At 40.8% G+C, this 26,971-nt stretch overlaps 1 protein-coding gene across 1 annotated transcript in view; it reads right to left on the bottom strand.

Annotated features, from left to right (window-relative positions):
- Nucleotides 1–26,971, bottom strand: part of zswim5 (zinc finger, SWIM-type containing 5) — a 246,964-nt gene that overhangs the window by 66,623 nt on the left and 153,370 nt on the right. Inside the window, exons 3-4 of the mRNA XM_063064460.1 lie at nt 7,640–7,788; nt 3,190–3,340 (exon numbers count right to left, since the gene is read on the bottom strand). Of these exons, the coding sequence (XP_062920530.1) occupies nt 3,190–3,340; nt 7,640–7,788 (300 nt within the window). The remainder of the gene's footprint in view (nt 1–3,189; nt 3,341–7,639; nt 7,789–26,971) is intronic.

Genomic DNA, 26,971 nt, shown 5'->3' with positions numbered 1-26,971 from the left:
TTTGGATTTCCAGCACGCGCAGAATCTTGTATTCATTATTTCATCCTACAAGCTTTGTCCCACCAATCACCCTTTCCTGCTACCCAGACCAACTTGCTTCTCTTTTTCTTGCTTTTGACGAAGGAGGACCCTGGACCTGAAAAGTTAATTGTTTCTCTTTCCGCAGATGCTGCTTGTCATGCCGAGTTATTCCAGCATTTTCAGTTTTATTTCCCAAGTGCTCTAATTCTGTTCAAAAACACTGGACAGCAAATTTGTTTTTAAGGTGTTGCTTCCTCAGATTGTTTTTGTGGTTATGATAGGCCACTTGAAGCTGAACACAAATATAATTTCAGACAATTATTATCACATAAGAATTTGGAGAAACAAGAAATTAGTTTTAAACACAAAATACACTGCAGATGCTGGGGTCAAAGCAACACTCACAATACGTTGAAGGAACTCAGCAGGTCGGGCAGCATCCGTGGAAACGATCAGTCAACGTTTCGGGCCGGAACCCTTCATCAGGACTGAAGAGGGAAGGGGCAGAGGCCCTATAAAGAAGGTGGGGGGGAGGGTGGGAAGGAGAAGGCTGGTAGGTTCCAGGTGAAAAGCCAGTCAGGGGAAAGATAAAGGGGTGGGGGAGGGGAAGCAGGAGGGGATGGGCAGGAAAGGTGAAGAAAGAATAGGGGAAAACACAATGGGTAGTAGAAGGAGGCAGAACCATAAGGGAGGTGATAGGCAGCTGGGGGAGGGGGCAGAGGTTCATAGGGATAAAGAAAGGGAGGGGGAGGGAATTACTGGAAGTTGGATAATTCTATGTTCATACAAAGGGGCTGGAGACTACCTAGATGGTATTTTTATTGAATATAATGGGTTTAATTGCATAACAGCGCTGACGCTGTTCAACTAAGCTAAAATGTTTTTTAATGATTTTCCTTTGTATTATAATTCCTTCTGTTGCACCTTATCAAAGGCCCTATACAGTGGCTATACTTCATGAGGAGTTTGAGGAGATTTGGTTTGTCACCTAAAACACTTGAAAACTTCTAGATACATTGTGGAGAGCATTCTGACAGGCTGCATCACCATCAGGTATGGGGGCGGCTACTGCACAGGATCTAAGTAAGCTGCAGAAAGTTGTAAAATTCATCAGCCCCATCAGGGGTATTAGCCTCCATACTAACCAAGACATCTTCAAGGAGCGGTGCCTCAGAAAGGCAATGTCCATCACTAAGGACTCCCACCACCCAGGACATTCCCTCTTCTCACTGTTACCATCAGGTAGGAGATACACACTCAGCGATTCAGGAACAGCTTCTTCCCCTCTGCCATCTGATTTCTAAATGGACATTAAACCCATGAATACTACGTGAGTACTTTAAAAAAAATTCTGTTTTTGCACTACTTATTTTAACTATTCAATACACATTTATATACTTACTGTAATTCAGATTTTTCCTATATTTATCATGTACTGCATTGTACTGCTGCCACAAAGTTAACATATTTCACGACATATGCTGGGGATATTAAACGTGACTCTGATTCTGAAAAGCACATAGAACACAAACACTCATTCCTCTTTATCTATTCTGCTAGTTATTGGCAAAAGGGATGATCCCACTCTTCCTGATGAATGATAATCTTTCAATATTGAATCAAGTGGACAACATTGTCTATAGCTCACCATTCCCAGCAATAATGCCATTAGAGTGAATGTTATGACAGAGAGATTTCAGGATAACACTTGGTCATTCAGGTGGTTTCCAACCAACAGATTTAAAATAGAATGAACATTAATACAGGCAAACATCAATATTGAAATGCATAAACCAAAATAAGATAGCAGAAATGCCCACAAATTTATCATTATGGAATGAACCATACCTTTTATTTAGTTATGGATTGTTTCTATTAACATTACCGGTCATGCACATTTCTCGAGTGCACAAATGGGAAATAAATAGAGCATATCACATCAGCAAGGATGCAGGATGACATTTAAAAGCTTTTCAATTCACATAATGTACTCTCAACTTTCAGTACCGTATCCTACTTTTTTCCCCATCAACCTACTTGCTTTCTGCATTTGTAAATTATTTTTATGAATTTTTTTTTAAATTATAGAGGATTTAAAAATTCACATCGACCTCATTCCACAGAAGTTCAAAGAGTATTCGGAGAAATTCTCATCTTCCTGCCGGGCTTTCTCCAGTCAGAGGTCTGAACAGTCACTGTAACATCTTCAGTTCCTAACTACCTTTCATTTCTGTCATAGCCTGGAGATCTTCTGATGGGGTAGGGCCTGACCGCATGTGGCAGAAGAGGTGGATTCTTTGCCATGGGGAACCAGTTCATTGCCAATTGAGCCTATAGAATGGTTTTGCCTTTCCTCTGCTTACTCCTGTTAAATACGTTACTTTTCACTTGAATTTTGTTGCTTAATTTCAAAGAGAGCCTAAAATAAAACCACTGGAGGAACTCAATAGATCAGACAGTATCCATGGAAGGAAAGTATTCAGAGTCCTAAACGAGTCCCATTTCGAAATCCAACCATTCCTTTTCTTCCAAAGACGCTGCATGACCTGCTGAGTTCCTCAAGTTGTTTATTTTATGCTCCACATTACAGCCTCTAGTCCCCTGCATTTACACAGGGAGCTTTCTCTTTTATCTATTATTTAATTTTCCCTATATTTGTAAACATTTGTTTGTACGCCTTTTCATCTTCATGAATATTACTTTTCCCCTCTTTCACATCCCTGATGATTCCGCTGATGACCTTAATATCATCGAATAGATTAACTGAAGCAGTCGGCTGCCTGTCAGCTCCATGTCAATGTGGTTATTTTGCTTCTTTCCTTTCCTTTCTGTTAACTTCTTTTGAGCATTATTAAAATGCTTGTTTGCTTGTCTTCTTGTCTTCAGAGCTGAAGGGAACAAACCTAAAATGTATAGCTTGTCTTTTAAATTTAAAGATGCTGACAGCTCCTGCTCTGTGCTTCTAAAATTGGAAGCTGTTCTCCTCATTCCTTTGTTTCATGTTCTATTTTATACATTATCTTTGCTGAATAACAAATGCAGTGTGATACCTGATCAAGTTTATAATCGGGGAAAGCAGTCTGGAGAAAGGTCAACGCTGGTTAGTTCTCAAGGCAGAGGATAAAATACTGCATTGCTTGTTACCAGTCGTTTCCTCAGGACACTTACCCAGTTCATCCCATAGCTGACGGCATTTGTCTGTCATGCCTGTGCCTTGTTGCCTCCAGAGTGAGAGCCGTGGGTCAGCCATGAATTGTTCTGTTATTAATGTCAACATCCTGGCACCATTTGAATCCCTCATCTTCAGCATCTCTCGTACCTGCACCAATCAGGAAGGAAATTTAAGGGCGATCCCGAGAAACAATACTGCATCAAATGATATCCTCTTCATTTTGAAGAATTTTTTTTTAAAGAAGTTCACTTTTTGGAAAAGAAAGAAACACAAAGAATGTTGCACAGGGAAAAAATGTTGAAATCACAAACTTAATGTAAAAAAAAGTATTTAACAACCACTCTCTAAATTGTTAAATTATGATGCAATGTGATTAGTTCATTTTCACACCAGTACGGTAGGTGGCTACTTTTAAAAACTCAGAATCTCACATGGAATGCAAAACATGGCCAAAAAGTTAAAGGGACCCAAAGATAATAGAAAAGATATTGCCTCAATTGTTTAATTGCTAAACATAACTTCTTTCTATGGCTACTAAGGAGGTTATAGACAAGTGAAATTGTGAATGATTCGATCTTCCCAAAATTTAACTGAAGATAGTACAGCCCATCCAAAACTGGATATTGGCCAGAAGAAATGTCATAGAACTGAATAAAGAGAGGTGCATGCCAGGGGAACAGATGTGAAAGCAAACTTATTTTCCAGGGGTTCTGGCATGGTTCAGGAATACTGGAAAATTGCATATGTCACTCCACTTTCCCAGAAGTGAGAAAGGCAGAGTAAGGAAATTATGGGCCAGTTAGTTTGACCTCAGTGGTTGGGAAGATGTTGTAGTCGATTGTTAAGAATGTGGTTTCGGGATACTTGCAGGCAGACGATAAAATAGCCCGTAGGCTGCTTGGTTTCCTTAACAGAAAATCTTGCCTGACAAATCTGTTGGAATTCTTTGAAGAAATAACAAGCAGGATAGACAAAGGAGAATCACTGGATGTTGTGTACTTGGATTTTCAGAAGGCCTTTGACAAGGTGCCAAACGTGGGGCTGCTTAACAAGCTACGAGCCCATGGTATCACAGGAAAGATACTAAAATGGTTAGAGCATTGGCTGATTGGCAGGAGGCAAAGAGTGAGAATAAAGGGAGCCTTTTCTGGTTGGATGCCGGTGACTAGAGGTGTTCCACAGGAGTTTGTGTTGGGACCGCTTCTTTTTATGTTATATGGCAAAATTGATGGCTTTGTGGCCAAGTTTGTAGACAATATGAAGACAGGTAGAGGGGTAGGTAGTTTTGAGGAAGCAGAGGGGCTACAGAATAAATTAGACGGATTAGGAGAATGGACGAAGAAGTGGCAGATGGAATACAGTGTTGGGAAGTGTGTGGTCATGCACTTTGGTAGCAGAAATAAAAGCGTAGACTATTTTGTAACTGGAGAGAAAATTTTAAAAATCTGAAGTGCAAAGGGACTTGGGAGTCTGTGTGCAGGATTCTCTAAAGGTTATTTTGCAGGTTGAGTCTGTGGTGAGGATAGCAAATACGATTTTAGCATTCATTTAGAGAGAACTAAAATATAAAAGCAAGGATGTAATGTTGAGGCTTTATAAAGCACTGGTGAGGCCTCACTTGGGGTATTGTGAGCAGTTCTGGGCCCTTATCTAAGAAATGATGTGCTGACATTGGGTTCAGAGGGGATTGACAAAAATGTTTCCAGTATTGAAAGGTCTATCATACGATGAACATTTGAGGGCACTGGGTCTCTTCTCACTGGAATTCAAATGAATGAGGGGTGACCTCATTGAAACCTATCGAATGTTGAAAGGCTTTGACAAAGTCGATGTGAAGAGAATGTTTCCTGTGGTGGGAGAGTCGAAGACTGGAGGACACAGCTTCAGAATAGAGGGGCATCATTTTAGAACAGAGACGAGGAGGAAGTTCCTTACCTGGAGAGATAAGAATCTGTGGAATTCGTTGCCACAAGCAGCTGTGGAGGCCAAGTCATAGGGTATATTTAAGACAGAAGTTGATAGATTTTTGATTAATCTGGGCACCAAGGGATACGGGGAGAAGGCAGGAGATTGGGGCTGAGAGGGAAAATGGATCAGTCATGATAAAATGGCAGAGCAGACTCACCGAGCCAAATGACCAAATGGCTTAATTCTGCTCTTGTATCTTATGGACTTATAAAATAATCGAATTACAGACCTCCATGATGTAACAATGCAGAGGGTGAGGAGATTTTTAAAAATACTACAGCTATCACCTGACAGGACCAAATGGATCAGTATGAGAGAGGTTCATAGTGGTATGGCACTGAAGGTTTCTATGATCAATTATGTCAATGGTTGTTATTTTTAAGGAAAATCAAAACAACTTTTTATTCTTTCTCTTGCTTCTAAGAATATTGGACTGGGTGTATGACATTACATCTTCTTTTCTTTTTGTATAACCCCAAATTTTCAATATCAATTAAACTTTAAAGCTAAATTTAAGGTCCAGCTTAAATTAATGTTAGTGGATATGAACAAAAATGTAAGTTCAGTTGCAAGCATTCTATTCTTTGTAACAATGGACAGTCCATGACTGAGGAAGACATTCACTAAATAAGAAAAAGATCTGCAGATGCTGGAAATCCAAGCAACACACACAAAATGCTGGAGGAACTCAGCAAGCCAGGCAGCATCTATGGAAAAGAGTACAGTCGGCGTTTTGGACTGAGACCCTTTATCAGGGTACTGCTGAAGGGTCTCAGCCCGAAACTTTGACAGTTTACTCTTTTCCATAGGTGCTGCCTGGCCTGCTGAATTCCTCTAGCGTTCTGTGAGAATATTTACCATTTGTTTAACTTTTCATTCTCATCTCCTTTTCAAATATCTATATTTCCAGTTGACAGAATAGAAGAGCAGCCATCGCTGCATAGGATGGGAATCCTTGTGTGTTTGTGGAGAGAGACAGAGATATTTCTTCCCCCAGTAGCAATGCCTATTACTTTTAGTTACATCAGCTACCGTTTCCATCTAGGCAGAGCCTAAAGGGCTGTTTTTGTAACTTCAATTCTCACAGCATGACTGAGTATGTTTCACTTCAAATTGGGTTAGCCAACAAACCACAAATACCTCTCTTTAAACAAACCAAAATAAGCTGAGGAAATCTATATTGGCGAGTTCTAAAGTAAATGTTTTTAATGGAAGTTGGGAAGCTGATGAAGTGTAGAACCATTGCTGGAGATCATTTGACTGTCATGAACTGCTGGAACATAGTTCTTGTAAATGTGATTCGCGTCTCAAGGGGTTGTTGCCTGGAACAAATTTTCAGATTCATCCTTTATTCTACATTTCTACACTGCTCATCTTTCTGGAAATATAGTTGGTGCAGTTTCATCAAAATTGTGCCTACTGTTACTGTGAAAATTACATATGCTGAAATTTTTATATGGTCAACAGCAACGTGCTATGATGATGTGCAAGGGCAAGCCAAGTTTTTCAGAAATAAAAACTCCTTCACATAGCTAAATCAGTCATCTGGAAATCTACACATTTGCAGTAGTTAGCAATTGGTTTCTTGAGCCAAATAAGAACTCTGTCTTGACTGGAATCCTGTACAAGTCACGAGAGCAGTATTAGGCCACTTGGCACATCAAGTCTGTTTTGCCATTCCATCATGCCTGATTTATTATCTCTCTGAACACCATTCTCCTGCCTTTTAATCAAGAACCTATCAACCTCCACTTTAAATATACCCCGTGACTTGTCCTCCATAGTCTTATGTGGCAATGATTTCTAGAGGTTCACCATTGTCTGGCTGAAGAAATTCCTCCTCATCTGGGTTCAAAAGGACTTCTTTCTATTCTGAGACTGTGCCCTCTGGCTCTCGACTTATCCACTATAGGAAACATCGTCTCCACATCCACTCTACCCATGCCTGTTTTCGAAAATGAGGCTGTCTCCTTTTATATAAACAAGGTAACTCTTTGTTGAGTTCAATAACCTGCCCCACACGTTTAAAGTACAAGCAGTGTGAAGTTGTAACCCAGGGAGATTTAAGGAAGAAAAGGATTAGTTTTATTTGTCACATGCACATTGGAGCATACAGGGAAATGCATCGTTTGCGTCAAATCAAATCAGCGAAGGTTGTGCTGGGCACTCTGCAAGTGTTGCCATGCTTCCAGCACTGACAAAGCACGCCCACAACTCACTAACTCTAACCCGCACGTCTTTGAAATGTGGGAGAAAACCGGAACACCTGGAAGATACCCATGCAGCCACGGGAACATAGAAACTCCTTACAGACAGCGGCAGTAATAACTCGCGCTGTGAAGCATCATGCTTATTTGCTATGCTACCGTGCTTTAAAGACATTGTCAGAGCATCCCTTACCACTCTTCTCTTCAGTCAAAGGTGGCTGCGCAGAGTAATGTGGGTAACGAAATTTGAATTAATGCAGAAGAATCTCACCTTAGCAAACATGGAATTCAGCTGCTTGCCAGACCCGTAGTACCCTCCCTGCGATAAGAATTGCTTGACTTGCTCTCGAACTTGCTCTTCGTCAAGATGCCAGCAATTTTCGTCATCAATACTGGCACCTGCTGTCGGGTCGGGGGCACCTAGTCAAGATAGGAAGTAGGTAAACAACAAGAGACTACCAGTTCAGAATGCACTTTATATGTCATGAAATACCTTAACAGCACTATGAAGCTCCTACAAGGATCAATGTTTAAAAGTTTTGGATGAAGTGATAGTTACATCCCTGTAAAAACACTGTATATCAATACCTTAAAGCACTTCAGAGCAGTGTTAGGTAAGATTTGAGATTGAAACACATTAATTCAGAGAGGTGACCGATAACTTGGGTCAAACAGGCAGGTACATGGATGGCATATGGTATGGTATACATGTACCCACTCCCCTCTCCTATCATATTCCTTCTTCTCCAGCTCTTTACCTTTCCCACTCAACCTGGCTTCACCCATCACCTTCCAGCGATCCTTCTTCCCCTCCCCCTACCTTTTTTGTTCTGGCCTCTTCCTCCTTCCTTTCCAGTTCTGAAGAAGGGTCTTGGCCTGAAACGCTGACTATTTATTCAAGTGCTGCCTCACCTGCTCACCTCCAGCATTTAGTGTGTGCTGATATGTATGGTATAATTATGTTCTGTGCAGCATTTGTATCTATGTGACTGTGATGCTACTGCAAGCAAGCCTTCATCGTGTCGGTACCTCACTGCACTTGTGCACATGACCATAAACCAGCCTTGTTTTGGGCTTTCTTTACGGAGGTGTGGTATAGAGGGAGAGGAGGGAATAACAACACAACTGACCTCTGTGCTAAGGAACAGTAAGAAAATAGACCGAGTTTCTATTCCTGAATGTAACACTGACTTCTGAAGCAAACTGGACTCCTCTAGGTGTCAAGCAAAAAACAGATAGGGCCAGCACTCTTGAGTTGCAGTCCACTTACGGTCAAGTGTTTAGCATGTTCAACACAGTCACTGTTAGCAGGTGAATTAAAATCAGTATCAGCACCGACAGTATGAAAAGGGTCTAAAATAACTGCAACTCAAAAATAAAGATTCTTTTCATAAGTCACCATATAAAGTACAATTTTATTATAGAGGTATTTTTTTTCTCAGGGAGCTACCATTTTTAACTAATTGAAGGGCTATAAATACTGCTGAGGAAAGCAAAACTCCCAGGGAAGATCCTAGAAATCAGATCTGAAAAGATTTGTTACCAAGATCATCCTTTTATTCTTTTACGACCTGTGTACTGCCAGCAGGACCGACATTCAAAGATTATCACTAAGGTGGTTGTGAGCCATTTCATAAAAGCACTGTAGATCTGCTGGTAAACTCAGACCGCTCCAGGATTCAGTTCCAGTGACCAGTGATATATTTCCAAGTCAGGATGGTGTGCAAATTGGAGGGGACCTGTGGGTGATGGTGATTCCATGTGACTGTTACTCTTATCCTTTCTCATGGTAGAAGTTGTGGGTTTGAGGAACTGTCAAATACCCTGAGCAGAGAATGGCAGTACAAATTCGTAGGCAGTATACATTGCAGCCATGTGCACCAGTGGTGAAGGCGGCGATTCAGGAGGCTTGATAAGGTGCCAATCAGATGTTTTGGAGGTTACTGAGTTTCTGGAGAATTGCTGGCACTAGACATTCAGACATGAGCTGAAAAGCAGGCAGGCAGAGAGCAGCCATCATGCTCTTAACCTGTGCCTTGTCAGTGGTGGAACGGCTTTGTGGTGTCAGGAGATGAATCATTTGCCACTGGAGAAGTATCTTCTTATCTGCTCCTTTAGCCACAGTACGAGGCCAGACTTGTTGAGAGTCCGGTCAATGATGATCTCCTGGATACTGATGATGGGGGCTATAATGCAATTGAATGTCAATGGTACATAGGTTGATTCACTCAATGCCTGGTATTTCTATAGTATAAATGTTATTTAGCACTTATGAGTCCAAGCCCAAATGTCTTGGTCTTCTTGCACCTACTGCTTGATCTGTTGAGAAGATGGAAATGGAACTGAACATCACGTAGTCATCGGTGAATATCCCTTCATAAGACCTTACTGTGGAAGGAAAATGGCAGGACCTCAATGAGGAGTTTCTGTAGTGCTGTCCTGGGGCTTGTGGTGACCTTTAACAGGTGCAACCATCTACTTGGGGTGCCACAGGAGGTAGCGTAGCAGTTTGCGCAACGCTATTACATCTCGGGCCATCGGAGTTCAGAGTTCAATTTTGGCGTCCTCTGTAGGGAGTCTCCGTACACTCTCCCCATGGAATGCATGTGTTTTCTCTGGTCCAAAGACACACCGGGTAGGTTAATTGGTCGTTGTGAAGTGTCCAGTGATTAGGTTAGGGTTAGATTATGAGAACACTCAGTCCTCTTTTATTGTCATTTAGAAATGCAAACATGCATTAAGAAATGATACAATGTTTCTCCAGAGTGATATCACAGAAAACAGGACAGACCAAAGACTAACACTGACAGAACCACATAATTATAACATATAGTTACAGCAGTGCAAAACAATACCATAATGTGATGAAGAACAGACCATGGGCACAGTAAAAAAAAAAGTCTCAAAGTCCCAAGTCGATCGACTCCCAAGTCCCCGATAGCAGGCGGCGAAAGGGAGAAGCTCCCTGCCATAAACCTCCAGGCACCGTCAACTTGCCAATACCTTGGAAGCAGCCAGCCACAGCCGACACTGAGACCATCTGTCCGAAAAACTTCGAGCTCCCAACCAGCCTCTCCAATACAGCCTCCCGAGCGCCATCCTCTGCCGAGCGCCTCCGACCTCTCTCCGGCCACTGAAACACACAAAGCCGAGGATTTCGAGGCCTTCAGCTCCGGAGATTCCGGTTACCACACAGTGGCAGCAAAGCGGGCATTTCAGAAATTTTCCAGATGTTCCTCCGTGCTCTCACGTCTATTTCCAGCAAATCAGAATTGTGCAAGGTCCCCTACTTGACAGATAACAGATATCATCACCGAAGTGGCCGCGCGCGCTGCCGTCACGCCGCCATCTTCTCCCCCCTCCCGGGAGGTTAGATCAGGGTTGTCAGGAGTTGCTGGGTGGTAAAGCTCAGAGGGCGAGAAGGGCCTATTCAGTGTGATATCGCTAAATAAAATAAATCATTTTGTACATATTACTATTTTTAACCATACACATTGTAGATACACGCAATCAGATATACAGAAAATGCAGACTAAAAAGCTGCTCGGCTACATCAGGGATGAATTTACAAGTAATTTGATACTATGGTGACTGGGTTATACAAGTACTTTCCCCATTTTTCAAAAATCTTATGCATATTCTAATTACTTCTCCTCTTTCTGTTTCTGGACTTTTCCTTTGGCGAGGAATGGCTCTGCGGCCTGCATTGGTGAGCGGCGCAGAGTTGAACTAAATACTACTGCTTTGATGTTTTATAAACTATACAGTGTTCGCTTGCTTTCTGCTGATTGCGTAATTTGTTCCTTTCTTTCGTGCGCTGGGTGTTTGATGTTTTCTTGAACGAGTTCCGTGGTGTTTCTTTGTTTTGTGATTGCCTACAGGAGGACAAATCTCAGAGTTGTGCTGTGCATACATACATTGATATTAAACACGCTTCGAATCTTTGACACTATAACCCAATTTGAAATCAGTCTTCAGGGTACAACAACGGCTTAAATTGAACAAACACATCTTAGTGCAAGATGGGCCACCTAGCAAGTATCCATCCAGACAAATAGCAGTGGCTTCTTTTAAATAAAATCAAACTGGTCACCTATCAAGGAGAAAGTGACATTACAACGTTCTGTTCATGATCAATGTTGCTATTCAATTTCTCAGTCTGAAGATTTATCATGTTTAGCACCACTGAGGTGGCTGTGGTAAGCGGCTTTCTTGAAACTGCAGCCTACATGGTGAATATTGATATAACAGAGTGGTTTGTCAGGCAATCTCAAAAGGCAGTTTTTGAACTCTGCACATTAATTTGTAATTACACTTTAATAATTTGTGAGAGGCAATTTTCAGAGTACTAAGGTAGTCTTTTCAGTAATGTGTGCGCTGGTGCAGACTTACTGCCCAGTCTGAAGTCACATTAAAATATGGTACAAGACAGCTAAAGGCAACAGCTTTCTGCCCTAAAGAACCAGATTTCTTTATAGCTATCCAATAGTTTCATGGTTTTCATTAGTGATAACAGCCTTTTAATTCCTGAATTAATTAATTCATTGATTAACTGTGTTTTCCCCAGCTGCTGCAAAGGAACCAGAGCTCATGTTCTACCTCTATTCCAGAGTCTGGATTAATTATCGTGTAATGTGATCACAATGCTGCTGTATCTCTATTGTTGTAGGGACTGCTAGCCAAACTCACTTGGGCAGAAATTGAGAAATTTGGCAGTAAGTATATGCGCCAGTGCTTCCTCTCTAACCCAAGATAATTTCATTATGGAATCCAAGGCTGCTATGTTCACTTCCCCTCAAAATGAGCAGTAGTGTAATTATGCAGCCAACATAGTAACACGCATCTTTTGCAGGAATCATTGCTGTTATCCTGCCTAATGTAGCAATATACGCATTTTTAAAATTTTCATATCAATTTGTACACTCATTTTAATAACATGCAGAAGCTTATGATGAGAGTACCAATGTACTGTTCCTTGTTAAGGTTTAATTTATTATTTTGCGGTTGCACTATCAGTAAGGGACTGGCTGGGCAGAAGACCTTTCCAAGCAGTCCACAAGTTGGGAATGTCCTTACAGTAGCCTGGATCACGAAGGGTTTCCCACAATTCACTCTCTGTCTGTCAAAGTCATTAAGCAGGAAATGTAGCTAGTGAAGAGCCTATTGGCCATGCAACAATACCTTAAAGTGGTCAGTTGCTATCAAAACTAAACCCTGATAAAAATCCATGAATAACTGGTACTCAATGAAAGAAAAGCACATCCACTCATCAGTCATTTTCAATCTTTTACATTGCACCTTCTTGAATGACTTTTGACATTTAAAGTGCACCACGTCTGCAGGATATTGCTGCAGGAGTTTCTAAAGATGGTGCCTGATATCCTTTGATCCTCAGATGCTTCGATGTTCTTCTTTCCAAACCGAGATAAGCAGTGAGCAATGTGCTAAGGATTGCACATTGTTCAAACCCATCTATACTTCTTCCAAAAATGAATCTACCCACACCTGCGTTCAGCTGGACCTAAACATGAACTGGTAAGTGGCAAATAAAATTTAAGCAACAAAAATACCAGGCAACAGGAATTCTGCAGATGCTGGAAACTCAAGCAACACACATCAAAGTTGCTGGTGAACACACGCAGTCAATCCTGACGAAGGGTCTCGGCCTGAAACGTCGACTGTACCTCTTCCAAAAAATACCAGGCAATGACCATCTCCAACAAGAGAGAATCTTCCCACCTATTCTTGATGTATTGGTAGAGTACTGTTGAATCTCTACCTACTATATCTTGAAAATGCTATTGTATTAATTGTTTAAAAGCATTGGCTACAGCAAAGACTATGGACCCTGTATCACTGTCCTGAAGACTTGTGCTCCAGAATTTGTTGCACCCTTGGCCAAGTCGTCCCAATACAACACTGGTATCTACCCAATAATGTAGAAATTTACCCAGGCATAACCGGTCCACAGAGGGACAAATCCAACCTTGCCAATTACCACTTCAGTAGTCTATTCTCAATTACCAAGGTGATAGAAGGGATTATCAGTGTTGCCATTAAATAACACCAGTTTAGCAACAACCTACTCACTGAAGTTCAGCCTGATCTCATTATAGCCTTCATCCAAACACGGACAAAAGAACCGAACCTCAGCGATGAAGTGTGAATAACTGCCCTTGATATCAAGGAAACATGAGAGGCATTAAGGAGCCCTGGCTAAAGGGGAACCAATGGAAATCAAGGGGAAAGCCCTCCTTTGATTGGAATCATATCTGGCACAAAGGAAGATGGCTGTGGTGGTGAGAGTTCAATCATCTCAGCTACAGAACATCTCTGCAGGAGCTTCCTACTCCAATGATGACCTTTTGACAACGGTAAGGTCAGAAGTAAGGAAGTTCGCTGATAATTGCACAATTTTCAAAATGATTCATGACTTCTAAGATAATGAAGCAGACCACATCCAAACCAACAAGACCAGGACAATATCCAGGCCTGGGCTAATAGGTGACAACTCACATTATACAAGTGCCAGGCGACAAGAGAAATTCAGCTATCACTCCCTGGCATTACCATCACTGAGCTCCTCCACTATCAATATTCTGGGGGCTACCTCTGACCAGAAACCAACTGGAGAAGCAATATACACAGTGTGACTGCAAGAACAGGTCAAAGGCTAGGAGTCCTGCAGTGAGTCACTCACCACCTAACTCCCCAACGCCTGAACACCATCGACAAGCTTCGAGTCAGGGATGTGACAGAATAAACTCTACTTGCCTGGATGAGTGCACCTTCAACAGCACTTCAGAAGCTCAACAGCACCCAGGCTAAGCAGCCTGAAAGATTAACTCTATTTTCATCTCTACAAACACTGCCTGCCTGCTGATTACCCTCGACCATTTTCTGCTTTTGTTTAATACACACTCCCTTTACCTGTATCCTCAAAGAATTCCAATAAATGTGTTACATATAATTAAATTAAATCCAATTAAATATAATTAGATATGTAATTATACAAATATAATTAAATATAATTAGTTTAAATGATTTTATAGGATCTGGGATAGTTAAAAAAAATTGCAGATATAATTCATCTGCTGAAATCATCATTTGTGCATTTGCTTATTTCCAGTTCTGACTTTTGGAATATCGACTATATACACTCTAGAGAGAGTGCAGAGGAGATTCGCAAGGATGTTGCCTGGATTGGAGAGCATGCTTTATGAGAATAGATTGAGTGAACTTGACCCTTTCTCCTTGGAGCAACGGAGGATGAGAGGTGACCTGATAGAGGTATATAAGATGATGAGAGGCATTGATCGTGTGGTTAGCTGGAGGCTTTTTTTCCAGGGCTGAAATGGCTAACATGATAGCGTGATAGAGGCCGATAAAATAGGGTCTTTTAAGAGCCTCCTAGATAGGTACATGGAGCTTAGAAAAATAGAGGGCTATGCGATAGGGAAATTCTAGGCAGTCTCCAGAGTAGGTTACAAGGTCGGCACAACATTGTGGGCCAAAGGGCCTGTAATGTGGTGTAGATCTCTATGTTCTATGTACCATTCAGCATTATTCCTTGGACCTCCCCGTGATCATGGACATTTTCCACGGGTGGTGCCTCGAGAAGGCAACATTCTTCACTACGGACCTTTACCATCCTGAATACAGTATACCTTTTCCTTAATATTACCATTGGGGAGGGGCTACAGGAGCCTTAAAACCCACACTCAATGCCTTAAGAGCAGCTTCTTCCCTTTCTGCCAGCAGATTTCTGAATGGTCCATGAACACATGAACACTACCTCACAATTCCTTTTTGTTTGGCATTATGTATTTACTTCGTAGTTTGAATTAATTTTAAGTCTTTGCAAAACAACAAATTCCATGTCAAACAAGTCTATGTTAATAAATCTGATTCTGATTATGACTTGGTAATCTACCCTGGATTTCCTGGTGCAATCCCCATTCCCATTCCCCTGCTGCCACAATGAGGCCACTCTCAGCCTGGAAGAGCAACATCTCATATTCTGTCTGGGTAGCCTCCAACCTAATGGTATGAACATCAATTTCTCTAACTTCTGGTAATTTCTGCCCCCTCCCATCTTAGGAACACATGGGGGATAGATAGCAGAAAGGGGAGGGATGCTGAGTTAATTTCTTTCACCTCCCTTCTGGGTCATCTGTAATTGACTCCAGCTTTTTATGTCTCTTAAGTGTGACAGTTCCTTTGGTTTGCCACAAGGAGGAGGGAATCTGGAGTTACATTTTAGGGTTACTTGGCGAGATAAAGATGACAGAGTAGCAAGGGAGAATTCACACTCACTCCGCCTTCTCTCCTTGGAGCGGCGGAGGACGAGAGGTGACCTGATAGAGGTGTATAAGATGATGAGAGGCATTGATCGTGTGGATAGTCAGAGGCTTTTTCCTAGGGCTGAAATGGCTAACGTGAAAGGGTACAGTTTTAAGGTGCTTGGAGGTAGGTACAGAGGAGATGTCAGGGGTAAGTTTGGGTTTTTTTTATACGCAGAGAGTGGTGAGTGCGTGGAGTGGTCTGCCAGTGACAGTGGTGGAGGCGGATATGATCCTCCTTTTAAGAGACTTCTGGATAGGTACATGGAGCTTAGAAAAATAGAGGGCTATGGGTAACCCTAGGGTAATTTCTAAAGTACCTACATGTTCGGCACAGCACAGAACAGGCAAATGATGTCCAGAAGCAAAATGGGGAATTAAGGTACCACATTGTTCCACCTGTTGATCACAAGCTTCATTTTCAGCTCCCTAACATATTGGAGGTACAGTATTAAAGAACAAAAATATTGTCCAGTACTGTGGAGATAATTAGATAACTTCACTGTGAATCAAACATGGTAACCCATTGCTTCAAGAGCTCAAGCATATGCATAGACATAATTTATACATATTTATCCCCGTTCACGACAGATTTTCTGGAGAAATTATACTGCATTTATTGAGAGAAGTTTGCTACACTGACACAGTTAAGTGCAATTTAAAAAAAAGCTTGACACAGGGTGTATATTGTGGGAAGATGTAAAATTATTCAACTCGATAGGAATAATAGAAATGCAGAACATTACGTAGCAGTTTATACAGCAAGTGGGAGAAAAGAGAAATATAAGCCAAAGGCACTATGTTCAAGCACCAGGGTTTTAGTCTCCTGATATAAAGGTAGACATATTTGCATTGAAGGTCATACACTGGTCGATTCCTCAGATGGCTGTCTTCAGAAAAACAATTAGGGAAGTCAGGCCTGAACACAACATAGATGGAAGCTTAAGAGATGATATTCCTGACAATGTAGATGCTGTGACAGCATTTCCCACTGTGGCAATATCTGAAACTGGGAATTATTGATCCAAAGCAAGGGATTGACCATTTAAGATGAAGATGAAGAGGAATTTCTTCTTTCAGAGGATTGTGAGTCTTTGGATTCTCTATAAAGCAATTGAGACAGAGGTAATTAAATATATCCAAGGTTGTGAAAGAAAGATTTTTGTTTTATGGAGGATGGCAATTAAATTGGAAAGCAAATGAACATTTTACAAGAGGATATGAGTACAAGAGTAAAGATGTTATTCTGCAATCAAATATAACTTAGATGAGACTATTTGTAATGCAGAATCTAGTTCTGGTCTTCCTATTCAAAAACTTAATTTTTATAGAGAGTGCAACAGAAGTACAGCAGATTGATTCCTAGTATGGGGGTATTGTCCTAAACAAAGAGATTAGGCAGAATGAACCTATACTCACAAGAGTTTACAATATGGGGAACAGGCAGGGAAGTGGAGCATGGCCAAGATCAGATCAGCCATGATGTTATTGAATAGCAGAGCATTCTCGAAGGGCCATATGGTCTATTCCTGTTTATTTTCTCCATATGTTCTTTAATTAGGCTGTTTCCTGAGTAAACTGACTTTCCTGTTTAATAGACACAAGAGATTCTGCAGATGCTGGAAGTCTTGAACAACACACACAAAATGCTGGAGGAACTCAGCAAGTCAGACAACATCTATGGAGGGGAATAAACAGGCAATGTTTTAGGTTGAGACTCTTCCTCAGGACTAGAAAGGAAGGGAGCAGAAGCCAAATTAAGAAGGTGAAAGAAGCGGAGGAGCACGAACTGGCAGGTGACAGGTGAGACCTGGTGAAGGGGGTAAGTAGTGAAGCAAGAAGTTGGGAGAAGATAGGTGGAAGAGGTAATGGGCTGAAGAAAAAATAAGTTATTAGGAGAGGAGAGTGAGGCATGGAAGAAAGGAAACGAGGGGAACCAGAGAAAGGTGATGAGCATGGAGTAGCAGGGTAGAGATATTTGATGTCCCATCATCAGTTAGAGATGATCTAGAGTGTGCAGAAGGTCAGGACAAGGTGTCCAAGAAGAGGAGGAGGGTTGAAGATGGAAGAAGGGGTCGTCAGTGGGAAGTGGGGGGCAGGAAGTCCTTGTCAAAGAAGTAAGCTTGAAGACGGAGGCGATGGAAGAAGAGCTTGGATTCATCATGGGCGTGGAACTCATTGAGGTGTGGGCTCTGAGGGACAACGGCACTTCGTTGAGGATAGAACATTTTGCCTTAGAAAGGGCACCACAGTAGCATCGCGGTTAGTGTGACACCATTACAGCTTGGGATGGTGTTCAGAATTCAATTCTGGCGTCCTCTCTAAGAAGTTCATACATCCTTCTCGTGCTTGTGTAGGTTTCCTCCAGTTTCCTCTCATAAACCAAAGGTGCAATGGTTGGTAGGATAATTGGTCATTGTAAATGGTCCTGTGATTAGGCTAGGGTTAAGTAGATGGATTACTGGGTGGTGCGGCTCTTTGGGTTGGGAAGGCCTGTTCCACGTTGTATCTCAAAATAAAATAAAGACGGGAAGTTTGGAGGGAATATTGAAGACACAACAGGGGTTGCAGCTGGGGTCAGGGGAGGGTAGAAGGTTGGATGGGTCAGAGGAGAGTGCAGGGTTGGGGTGCCCGGGGAAAAAGGGCTGGGAGGAAGATGGGGGCTCAGAGGAAGAAAGGGCGAATGAGGGGAGCCTGAGAGACTGGGGTGAGTGGAGAGTAGTGGTGGAGGAAGAGACCCAGTGCCAGTGAAAAAAGGTCTAGGCCTGGAGATGAGGGGGACTGAGGTCAGTGCTGCAGATGGTGTCGGCCAGGAGGCTGTTTAGTCCTGACAAAGGGTCTCAGCCCGAAATGTCGACTGTACCTCTTCCTAGAGATGCTGCCTGGCCTGCTGCGTTCCACCAGCAATTTTTGTGTGTGTGGCTGTTTCATAGACTTTTTTTAAAAAAACCTATGAAGCAACACTCCACTTTGAACACACTGGCTTTTGTAGTGCTGTTGAGATAAACTGTTCAGTTTATGCTGCTTTTTGTTGAGGGCAGTCTGTGAAACCTTTTTGATTTTTATGTTTTTCATATAAATATTAAAAAGAGTTTTCATAAGTTGTTATAGAAGTTTTACAAATTTCTATCCTCACTTAAAAGTTAATGTTCTTAATGCAATGCAGTCAGTAACACTTGAAGAGCTGCTGATAATGCAAATTTGCATCATTCTGCATCCTCGTCAGATTTCTCATGGCAGGTCAAAATTGGACCAGAAGCTTAAATATAGCATGTTAATGCATTTGGGCATGGAAAATTAAACAAAAATTATTATCTGCTATCATTTTCTTGTTGTCTGCTGAATTAGATACCTTTCAGCTGGCTTACTGACTGCCAAATTCCGAGTCCCAAAACTGTAAACATTTCTTGCTGGACCTCTAAATTCTTCAGATTGATTTACATGAAAGATCTGATTACTGAGGTGGTCTGCTATTATCAATCATAGGGTACGTTTTATTGTCCTTTGCTAGAGATTCCATTCTTAATCTGTTTAGGAAATGGAGAGGAAAATGCTTCTGTGTGTAGCCCCAATCTGAAAAAAAAACAGGTTACTCATCAGTAGCCTTCTCAGCAAAATAACTATATAAAAAACGGCACATCTTTCTGTTTTTAATCATACAATCTTTTAACTTGATAAGACACTCAAAGTGTACATTTTTGCATCATGTTGTCCTTTTCTCCCAGTATATATTTTAGAAATTATTAGAAATCACTGAAGCATTAATAGGATTACTGTACAAATATAATTTATGCTTTTGAAATGCAGCTGCTCCAGCCCAGTGCGAGGGAATGCTCAAATCAATCTGACAGCACTTTACCATGCACAATCACACTAAATTACCCTGTTTATATTCGGCAAAGAAGGCCTCATTGCTTCTTACATATCTGCTGAGACTGTAAAATTCAGACTGCATTTCACAGTTTTGTTTTGATGTTTTCCTTCTGGAACAAAACATGAATTCCAATTACCGTGCATTGTGAAGAATCTAGTGTTTACAAACCACACAAAGCATAGGACAGTAAAATTCTGTACAGTTTGTCATTCTGCAGCTGTTCACCAACGTGAGCCCAGTACCATTGTGTTTTGGAAAATAATGTAAATGCTCTTTCTTATCATGTCCCAAAAGAGAGAGAAAAAATCTCCACCTCCTCAGTAGACAGTGGACTGGGAACTTACTGATAAGCCATTATGAAAGTAACTCCTGAATCAATATTAGTGTCACTTTACTTCTTTATTTGCATCAATATTATATAAATTACTTGCTCAAGTCAAAACGCTATAAATGCACTCTTATTAATTTCTCATCTCAACTTGTTTCCAACATAACCAATGGCAAACCAGTAACCACTCGAACTTAAGTTCATGTTATGCAACTTAAATTACTCAGAAGTAACATGATTCAAACTTAAAGTCTAGGTGCACAATTCCAATACGCAAATCGAAAATGGTTTTACATAGCCTTCATTAAGTTTCATAGAAATCCTCCGTGTGAAATGGGGGAATGACGCTGTGACCTATGACGTTTGTGGCCTATGACAGTCTGGTTCCTCTGTTGAAAGTTCAAATGTCCTTTTCATTTAACTTTTATAAAAGACTAAAATTTTATTAATTCGTTAAGTGCAGAAAGGATTTAAAAATTCAACAAAGTGCATTACTTTAACTAAAAATTCATGTGCCACTGAGTTTTTATTTGCTCTTATTTTGCTTAATCATCTTCATCATCTTCTTCTTTCCACATCCTTTCTCTTAATGGGCAGTATGATCTCCTACAAAATGTTAAGAATGTCTGCAGATTGAATCATAAAGTCTATTTATCCACAAGACACAGGGCAGTTCATGATCCGTCATTTTATTTTTCAGAATACATCACCTCTGGTTTATTTTTTTAGATTGGGATGTCCATGCTTCAAAGAAACAATTTGCATTTCATTCAACACACATCAAAGTTGCTGGTGAACGCAGCAGGCCAGGCAGCATCTCTAGGAAGAGGTACAGCCAACGTTTCAGGCCAAGACCCTTCATCAGGACTAACTGAAGGAAGAGTTAGTAAGAGATTTAATTGTTATTTGCATTTCATTCCTATTTTTCAGGAATTCACACCTTGTGCTGACTTCAATGGCACGAAAGTACTGTGCTGTGCCAGTGGTTTTTGGGACAGCCTACTAAAGGAAGACACTGAAATAAAACTAAAGGGAAAAAAAAAGTTTATTCGTCATATACACCGGAAAAAAAACTAGGTCCTTTTTCAGTTCACACTTATTCGAGGTACAACACAGCCAATGAAATAGGTTGCTAGTCAGCTTCTATTGTTTTGTAAACCATATGTTGTGAATACCATACAATTAAGTCCCACATCCCATAATGATATCAAAGCAATTTACAGTTCAATAGGCCATTCAGCCCATCATGTTGGTGTCAGCTTTTCTGAAAGGACTATGTCATCTCAGCCCACCAACTTGCTCCTTGTCCACAATATCTGACACCTTTCCCCCCCACGTTTGTGCCCAATTCCCTCATGAAAGTATGAAGAAATCTGTACCTGGTCACATTTCAGAAGTTGAATTCCAGTTCAGAGCAACTTGCTAATTGAAAATCATCAAGTTTTGTGGGCAGTTATCCTAAAATTGTCACATCTGATCATCTCTTTTCCTCACAGTAATGAAGGGCTTTGACCTGAATTGTTCACATTTTTTCCCCAGTTGACGCTGCCTGACCTGTTAGTGTTTCCAGCATTTTTATCATGTCAACAGAAACCAGTTTACTCAATGTTACCAAAAAGTTTGAATCCATCTGCTCAATCCGCCTGTAAACTTCTCGTCAATATAAAAGCATCTCAGGTTCTACGACTCCACATAAGTAAAGCACAGTAATGTTGTCATAATTCTGGTCAACCTCTGCTCTACTCAACTTGCCCCAAGAAGTGGTGTCTATAACTGGATACAAAAAATCCCTGCTATACCTCAGTGTTTGATTTCATTGCTTTTCTGCATGCTTTTATTATAAAGCTGTGGCTTCAGTGTATTTTTATATAGAACTGTTTAAATTGTCTTATTATCTTTATGAACTTCTGTATGTAAATCAAGAGACCACTCTTCCTTCAAAATTTCTCCTTTCAATATGCTGTCTTGCCATTCCCAATCCTTTCTTCCTAAAATCAACTCATCATATTAGTGTTACATTTTAATGCCATGTGTATGTTCAATTTGGCCAGTCATGCAACACAGAAACAGGGCTTCATGGCCAACCGCATCCATTGAATCCTCAACTATACTGATACAAATGCCCTTCAAAGTTTGTCAGTAACTTATGACCATTTACTATGTTTGGGGGACCTGCATCATCTGCAAATGCTGCACTGAATACTCAAGTCCAAGTTATTGATATGGATCACAAAGAGCATAGTTTCTGCTACCAATCCCTAGGGAACAACAATCTTTACAGTATATCTTCCCAATCTAAGAACGCTTTCAGAATTAAACTAACTTACTTCATTGCCACTTTTGTAAGCTGACTACTACTATCTTTACAATTACATCACTTTTAGTGCTTTATCAAATGACTTTTGTACGTCAAAAGGCTTTAATGGTCAATACAAATATTTCATATATTTTTACATCAACACCATCATGGAACACAAATCAACTTTGTCAGATGTGATTTTTGTCTTGAACACATGCATCCAAGTGATCTACTATGGTGGATTAGGGTGAGGGATGAAGGCTCCCCAGATGTCCATTTCATTAAAAGGTATTGTGGGTTCTTTTGCATGTATCAAAAAAACAAAACTGGGCCTTCGTTTAACATTACAGGTCAGACCATGCAAGGAATTAACAACATCCATTTCAAATTTGCAGCAATAACACCAGTTGATGCATTGAAATCAGCGTCAGATTAAACCTGGTATAAGAACAGTAAACAAATTCATTTCAGTGGGAGGAATGATTGCAAAGCAGGAAAATAAAACGCTGTTAATTTAAGATTCAAGATCGTTTATCGTCATTCTTCAGTACAAGAATGTAAAGGGGAACAAAATGATTGTTACTCCAGATCTGATGCAGCATAAACAAAACAGTAAGCATGAAGAACAATGGAAAAAAACACAATAATTATAAATATAAAAGCAATGCTATAAAACACAATGAACCAGTTGTATTATTGTATTCATACACTGATTGTATGTAAATAGAATGACACTAGATGAGATGTATGGAGTGCTGGTGGGGATGGTGGAGTGGATTAATGGGTGGAGGTGTTGATCCACCTGGCAGCTTGGGGAAAGTAATCGTTGCCTCTAGAGGTCCTGGCATGGATACTGCATAGCCTCTCCCTGAAAGGAGTGGGACAAGCAGTCCCTAAACAGGGTAGGCTCATGCCGGTGAGGCACTGGACAATTTTAACTACCCATTGTAGTGCTTTCCAGTCAGTCGCAGTACAGTCTCCGTATCACACAGGGATGCAGCACGTCAGGACGCTCTCCACTGCGCATTTGTAGAAGGTTGTGAATGTGGCACAGACTAGCTCTCTTCGGCCTCCTCAAAAAGAAGATGCGTTGATGAGCGTTCTTACTGTGGAGGATGAGTCCTGGGACCATGAGAGGTTGCGTGAGATGTGCGCCCCCATGAGTTTGTAACTGCTCACACTACATTTATATTATTTTTGAAACAACTGAGTTGAATTTTAAGAGCTTAGAAGTTCTAAAACTTATTAATTAAACAAATCTTGAAAGCATTTTAACTGATTCAAAGCTATATTTTGTTTCCAAATGTCAGCACCTCGCCATTTTGTCTCAGAATGGCATCAAACAGCAGGGTGATACTGGCAGATAATGGAGAAGGTGTATTTGCATTTCCTTGTGGATTAGCACCAAATACTCACAGGATGCTGCTGACAGAAAGCTTTGACACCTCATTTCAATCAACGCAACATTCTCTCAACCTACATGCATGTTTGTATCTAGTTTTCTTATCCTGTTGGCAGCACTTCTTTCATTTTAGTCTTTGTTTCTCTATATATGACACATCATACCAAAGATTATTTTAAATCAGTGTGAAATATTTCAACCCCACCCCCACCCCAAAATCCAAAGGAATGAATTAAATATTCTGTGATTTTCCAAAACATGAAAATCTTATCATTCATATCCTGCAAATCCAACTATCCTTTAAAGTTTCTTTTTTGCAATAGCAAACTATTCTCTTTACAACTTTACTGATGAAAATTAAACTTTCAGCAGATCTGTGGCTAAATGCAATACCCACAAAACAATTAGCTTCCATGAAAGCAGCAAACTTATTGACGATCCGTTCTTGCCTTTCTTCTTCCTAATGCTTTTTTCCTCTTATTTGCTCCCTTTCAAGTGGAACAGAAAATATCAACTGCGCCACCAATGTAAAGTACAAACTTCTGAAGACAACAGTGAATCTCTCATGCAAGGAACATGGAGATCTGACAGCCTTGAAAATTCAAAGTTCCATCAGAATTGCAAGTTGCTCAAATCAGCTTTTGTGGCAATGCCTTTTTATAGCATTGGTATCCAATGCATGCACTCAATTGCTCATGATCAATTACACTTTTTAGGGATGTGGGGGAAAGTGAAGATATATTCAAGTTTGCAATTGACTTGAAAGTAGATGGGTGGGAAACGTTGCAATGACAATATTAACCTTTTTTCAACTGGATATAAACAGGATGCGTAAGTGGGTAAATACTTGTATTTAACATGGGAAAGTAATGCCAAGCGTGTTGGTTAGATGAAACTAATAGCAGATTATTACCTAATGGGCAAAGATTGTGGCCAAGTATAAAAGGATCTAGATTTTCTTGTTCACAAATTGCAAAACGTAGGTACACAGGTACGGCAAGGGCAAGGAAAGCAAATGGCATATTGTACTTTATCGCAAAAGGGGGTGGGACCAATTACAGTTGTACAGGGTAAAGGTAAGGCTGTACATTTGTTTAAGAAATGATATACTGACAACTCAGGCAGTCCAAAAGCAAATCATAAACTAATGCCTAGGGTGGAAAAGTTGTTTTTAATCACAAGAGGTTATAGGAAGTAGATCGATGACAAGGTAGATCATAAAATGCTTCCAGGAGTGGGAGAACCCAAATGAGGGCAGGTAGTTAAGATCAGGCAATTGTGATTTGAAACGCGGCTGGCTAGAAACTTTCTTGGAGGGGTTTGTGAATCTCTGGAATTCTCTTCTATGGAAGTTCTATGGGCATACAGGAGCAAGATATACTAGCTAGTTGAGTGGTATCGCAGCAGCAACTTTGCACTCAATGTCAGTAAGATGAAAGCGCTGATTGTGGACTTCAGGAAGGGCAAGATGAGGAAACATGAACCAATTCTCATCGAGGGATCAGAAGTGGAGAGAGTGAGCAATTTCAAGTTCCTAGTGTCAAGATCTCTGAGGGTCTAACCTGGTCCCAGCATATCAATGCAGCTGTAAAGAAAGCAAGACAGTGGCTATATTTCATTAGGAGTTTGAAGAAATTTGGTTTGTCAACTAAAACACTTGAAAACTTCTATAGATGTAACGTGGAGAACATTCTAACAGGCTGTGTCACTGTCAGTTATGGGGGTGGGGTGGGGTGGGGTGGAGAGAGGGGGCTATGCACAGGACAGAAAAAAGCTACAAAATGTTGTAAAATTCATCAGCTCCATCTTGGGTACTAGCCTCTGTAGTAACCAAGACGTCTTCAAGGAGTGGTGCCTCAGAAAGGCGACATCCACTGTTAGGGACCCCCATCACCCAGGACATGCCTTCTTCTCATTGTTGCTGTCAGGAAGAAGCCCGAAGGCACACACTCAGCAATTCAGGAACAGTTTATTCCCCTCTGCCATACGATTCCCAAATGGACAGTGAACCCATGAACACCACCTCGCTTTTTAAAAAATGTTATTTCTGTTTTTGCACTGTTTTTAATCTATTCAATATACAGATATATACTGACTGTAATTTATTTATTTTAACTTTTTTTTCTTCTTTATTATGTATTGCATTATACTGCTGCTGCTAAATTAACAAGCTTCACAACACATGCCGTTAGTAGCAAACCTGATTCTGATTTGCAGTTTGTTGAGGGTAAATGCTGGAGAGACTTCAAAGAGGAAGCAGATACATTTTTGAAAGAACAAAGAACTGAGGGCCTTGGGAATTGGCACAAAAACGGAGATGAGGTGTGGGCCAGAACAGCCACAATCACGTAAAAAGGCGGGGCAGTCTTGAGAAGCTGCCTAATCTTCTCATGCCACCACTTTATTTTCTGACAGTCACCTTATGTATAGCCTAGCATCATTTTATAAGCTATCTTGTATATGTAGGGTTCTCAGTAATACTCATCGTAATGTTAATTGTTAAGGCTGACAAAATGGCTTCTCTGTACTGTTAACTGCTGAGTAAGGGGTTCTCTGTAGCAGCATGTTTGGGTTATTATTAGTGATAATGGGCCTTGTATTCATTTGCTAGCCAATGGAAGTCATGTTATTCTATCTGTATGTGTGGGAACCGGAGGAGAAGTGCGGGCTTTTGGTGAAGGAGAAGAGAAGAGGTCGGACATGAGTTGAGTACTCTGGTAGATCACCGGGAGTGATCCCAGCCAAGGGTCGAAGGAGTTTGGAGGAGAGGGCAGGAATGGATACTGAATTTCGTGAGCTCCAACGAATTATTGTGCACAGAACTGATAAAATTTATTGATTTGGCACCTTTATTTTATTTGTTTCTACTAACCCATCACCGAGAAATAATTATAATGTGTAATCATTTACTTGCCTATCGTGTACTGTCTGATTTTTTATGTCGTGGGCTTGTACCTGGGTGCAATCACACAGTATCCACACCAATGCAATTACAGAGTTGGCGGGGTCAACACCAGTTCACCCTAGACAAATGGGAGTCAACTGGGGCATCGTCGCTACATATATTTATATTTATAGGGGAGTTTTTTTTTAGAATTATTATTGTGTTCTTTATCTTGTGCAATTTCTTTGGTGCTGCCTCAGATCTGGAGTAACAATTGTTTTATTCTCCTTACACTTGCATACGGGAAATGACATTAACCAATTTTGAATCTTGATGTTCTTTCCTGGAAAGAACAATCCATTTGAAATCTTATCATCAAAAGAAACTACGTACAATTCTAATGACGAATGAGGTAAAGCCCAATGACACTGACACACGAGTTAGGAAAACCAAGATTCAGTCCACTGATTCCTT

The sequence above is a fragment of the Mobula hypostoma genome, chromosome 12, assembly GCF_963921235.1.
Source record: "Mobula hypostoma chromosome 12, sMobHyp1.1, whole genome shotgun sequence".
NCBI classification, from domain to species: domain Eukaryota; kingdom Metazoa; phylum Chordata; class Chondrichthyes; order Myliobatiformes; family Myliobatidae; genus Mobula; species Mobula hypostoma.
Note: the sequence above shows the minus strand (reverse complement) of the source record. Positions and strands in the feature narration are given on the sequence as shown.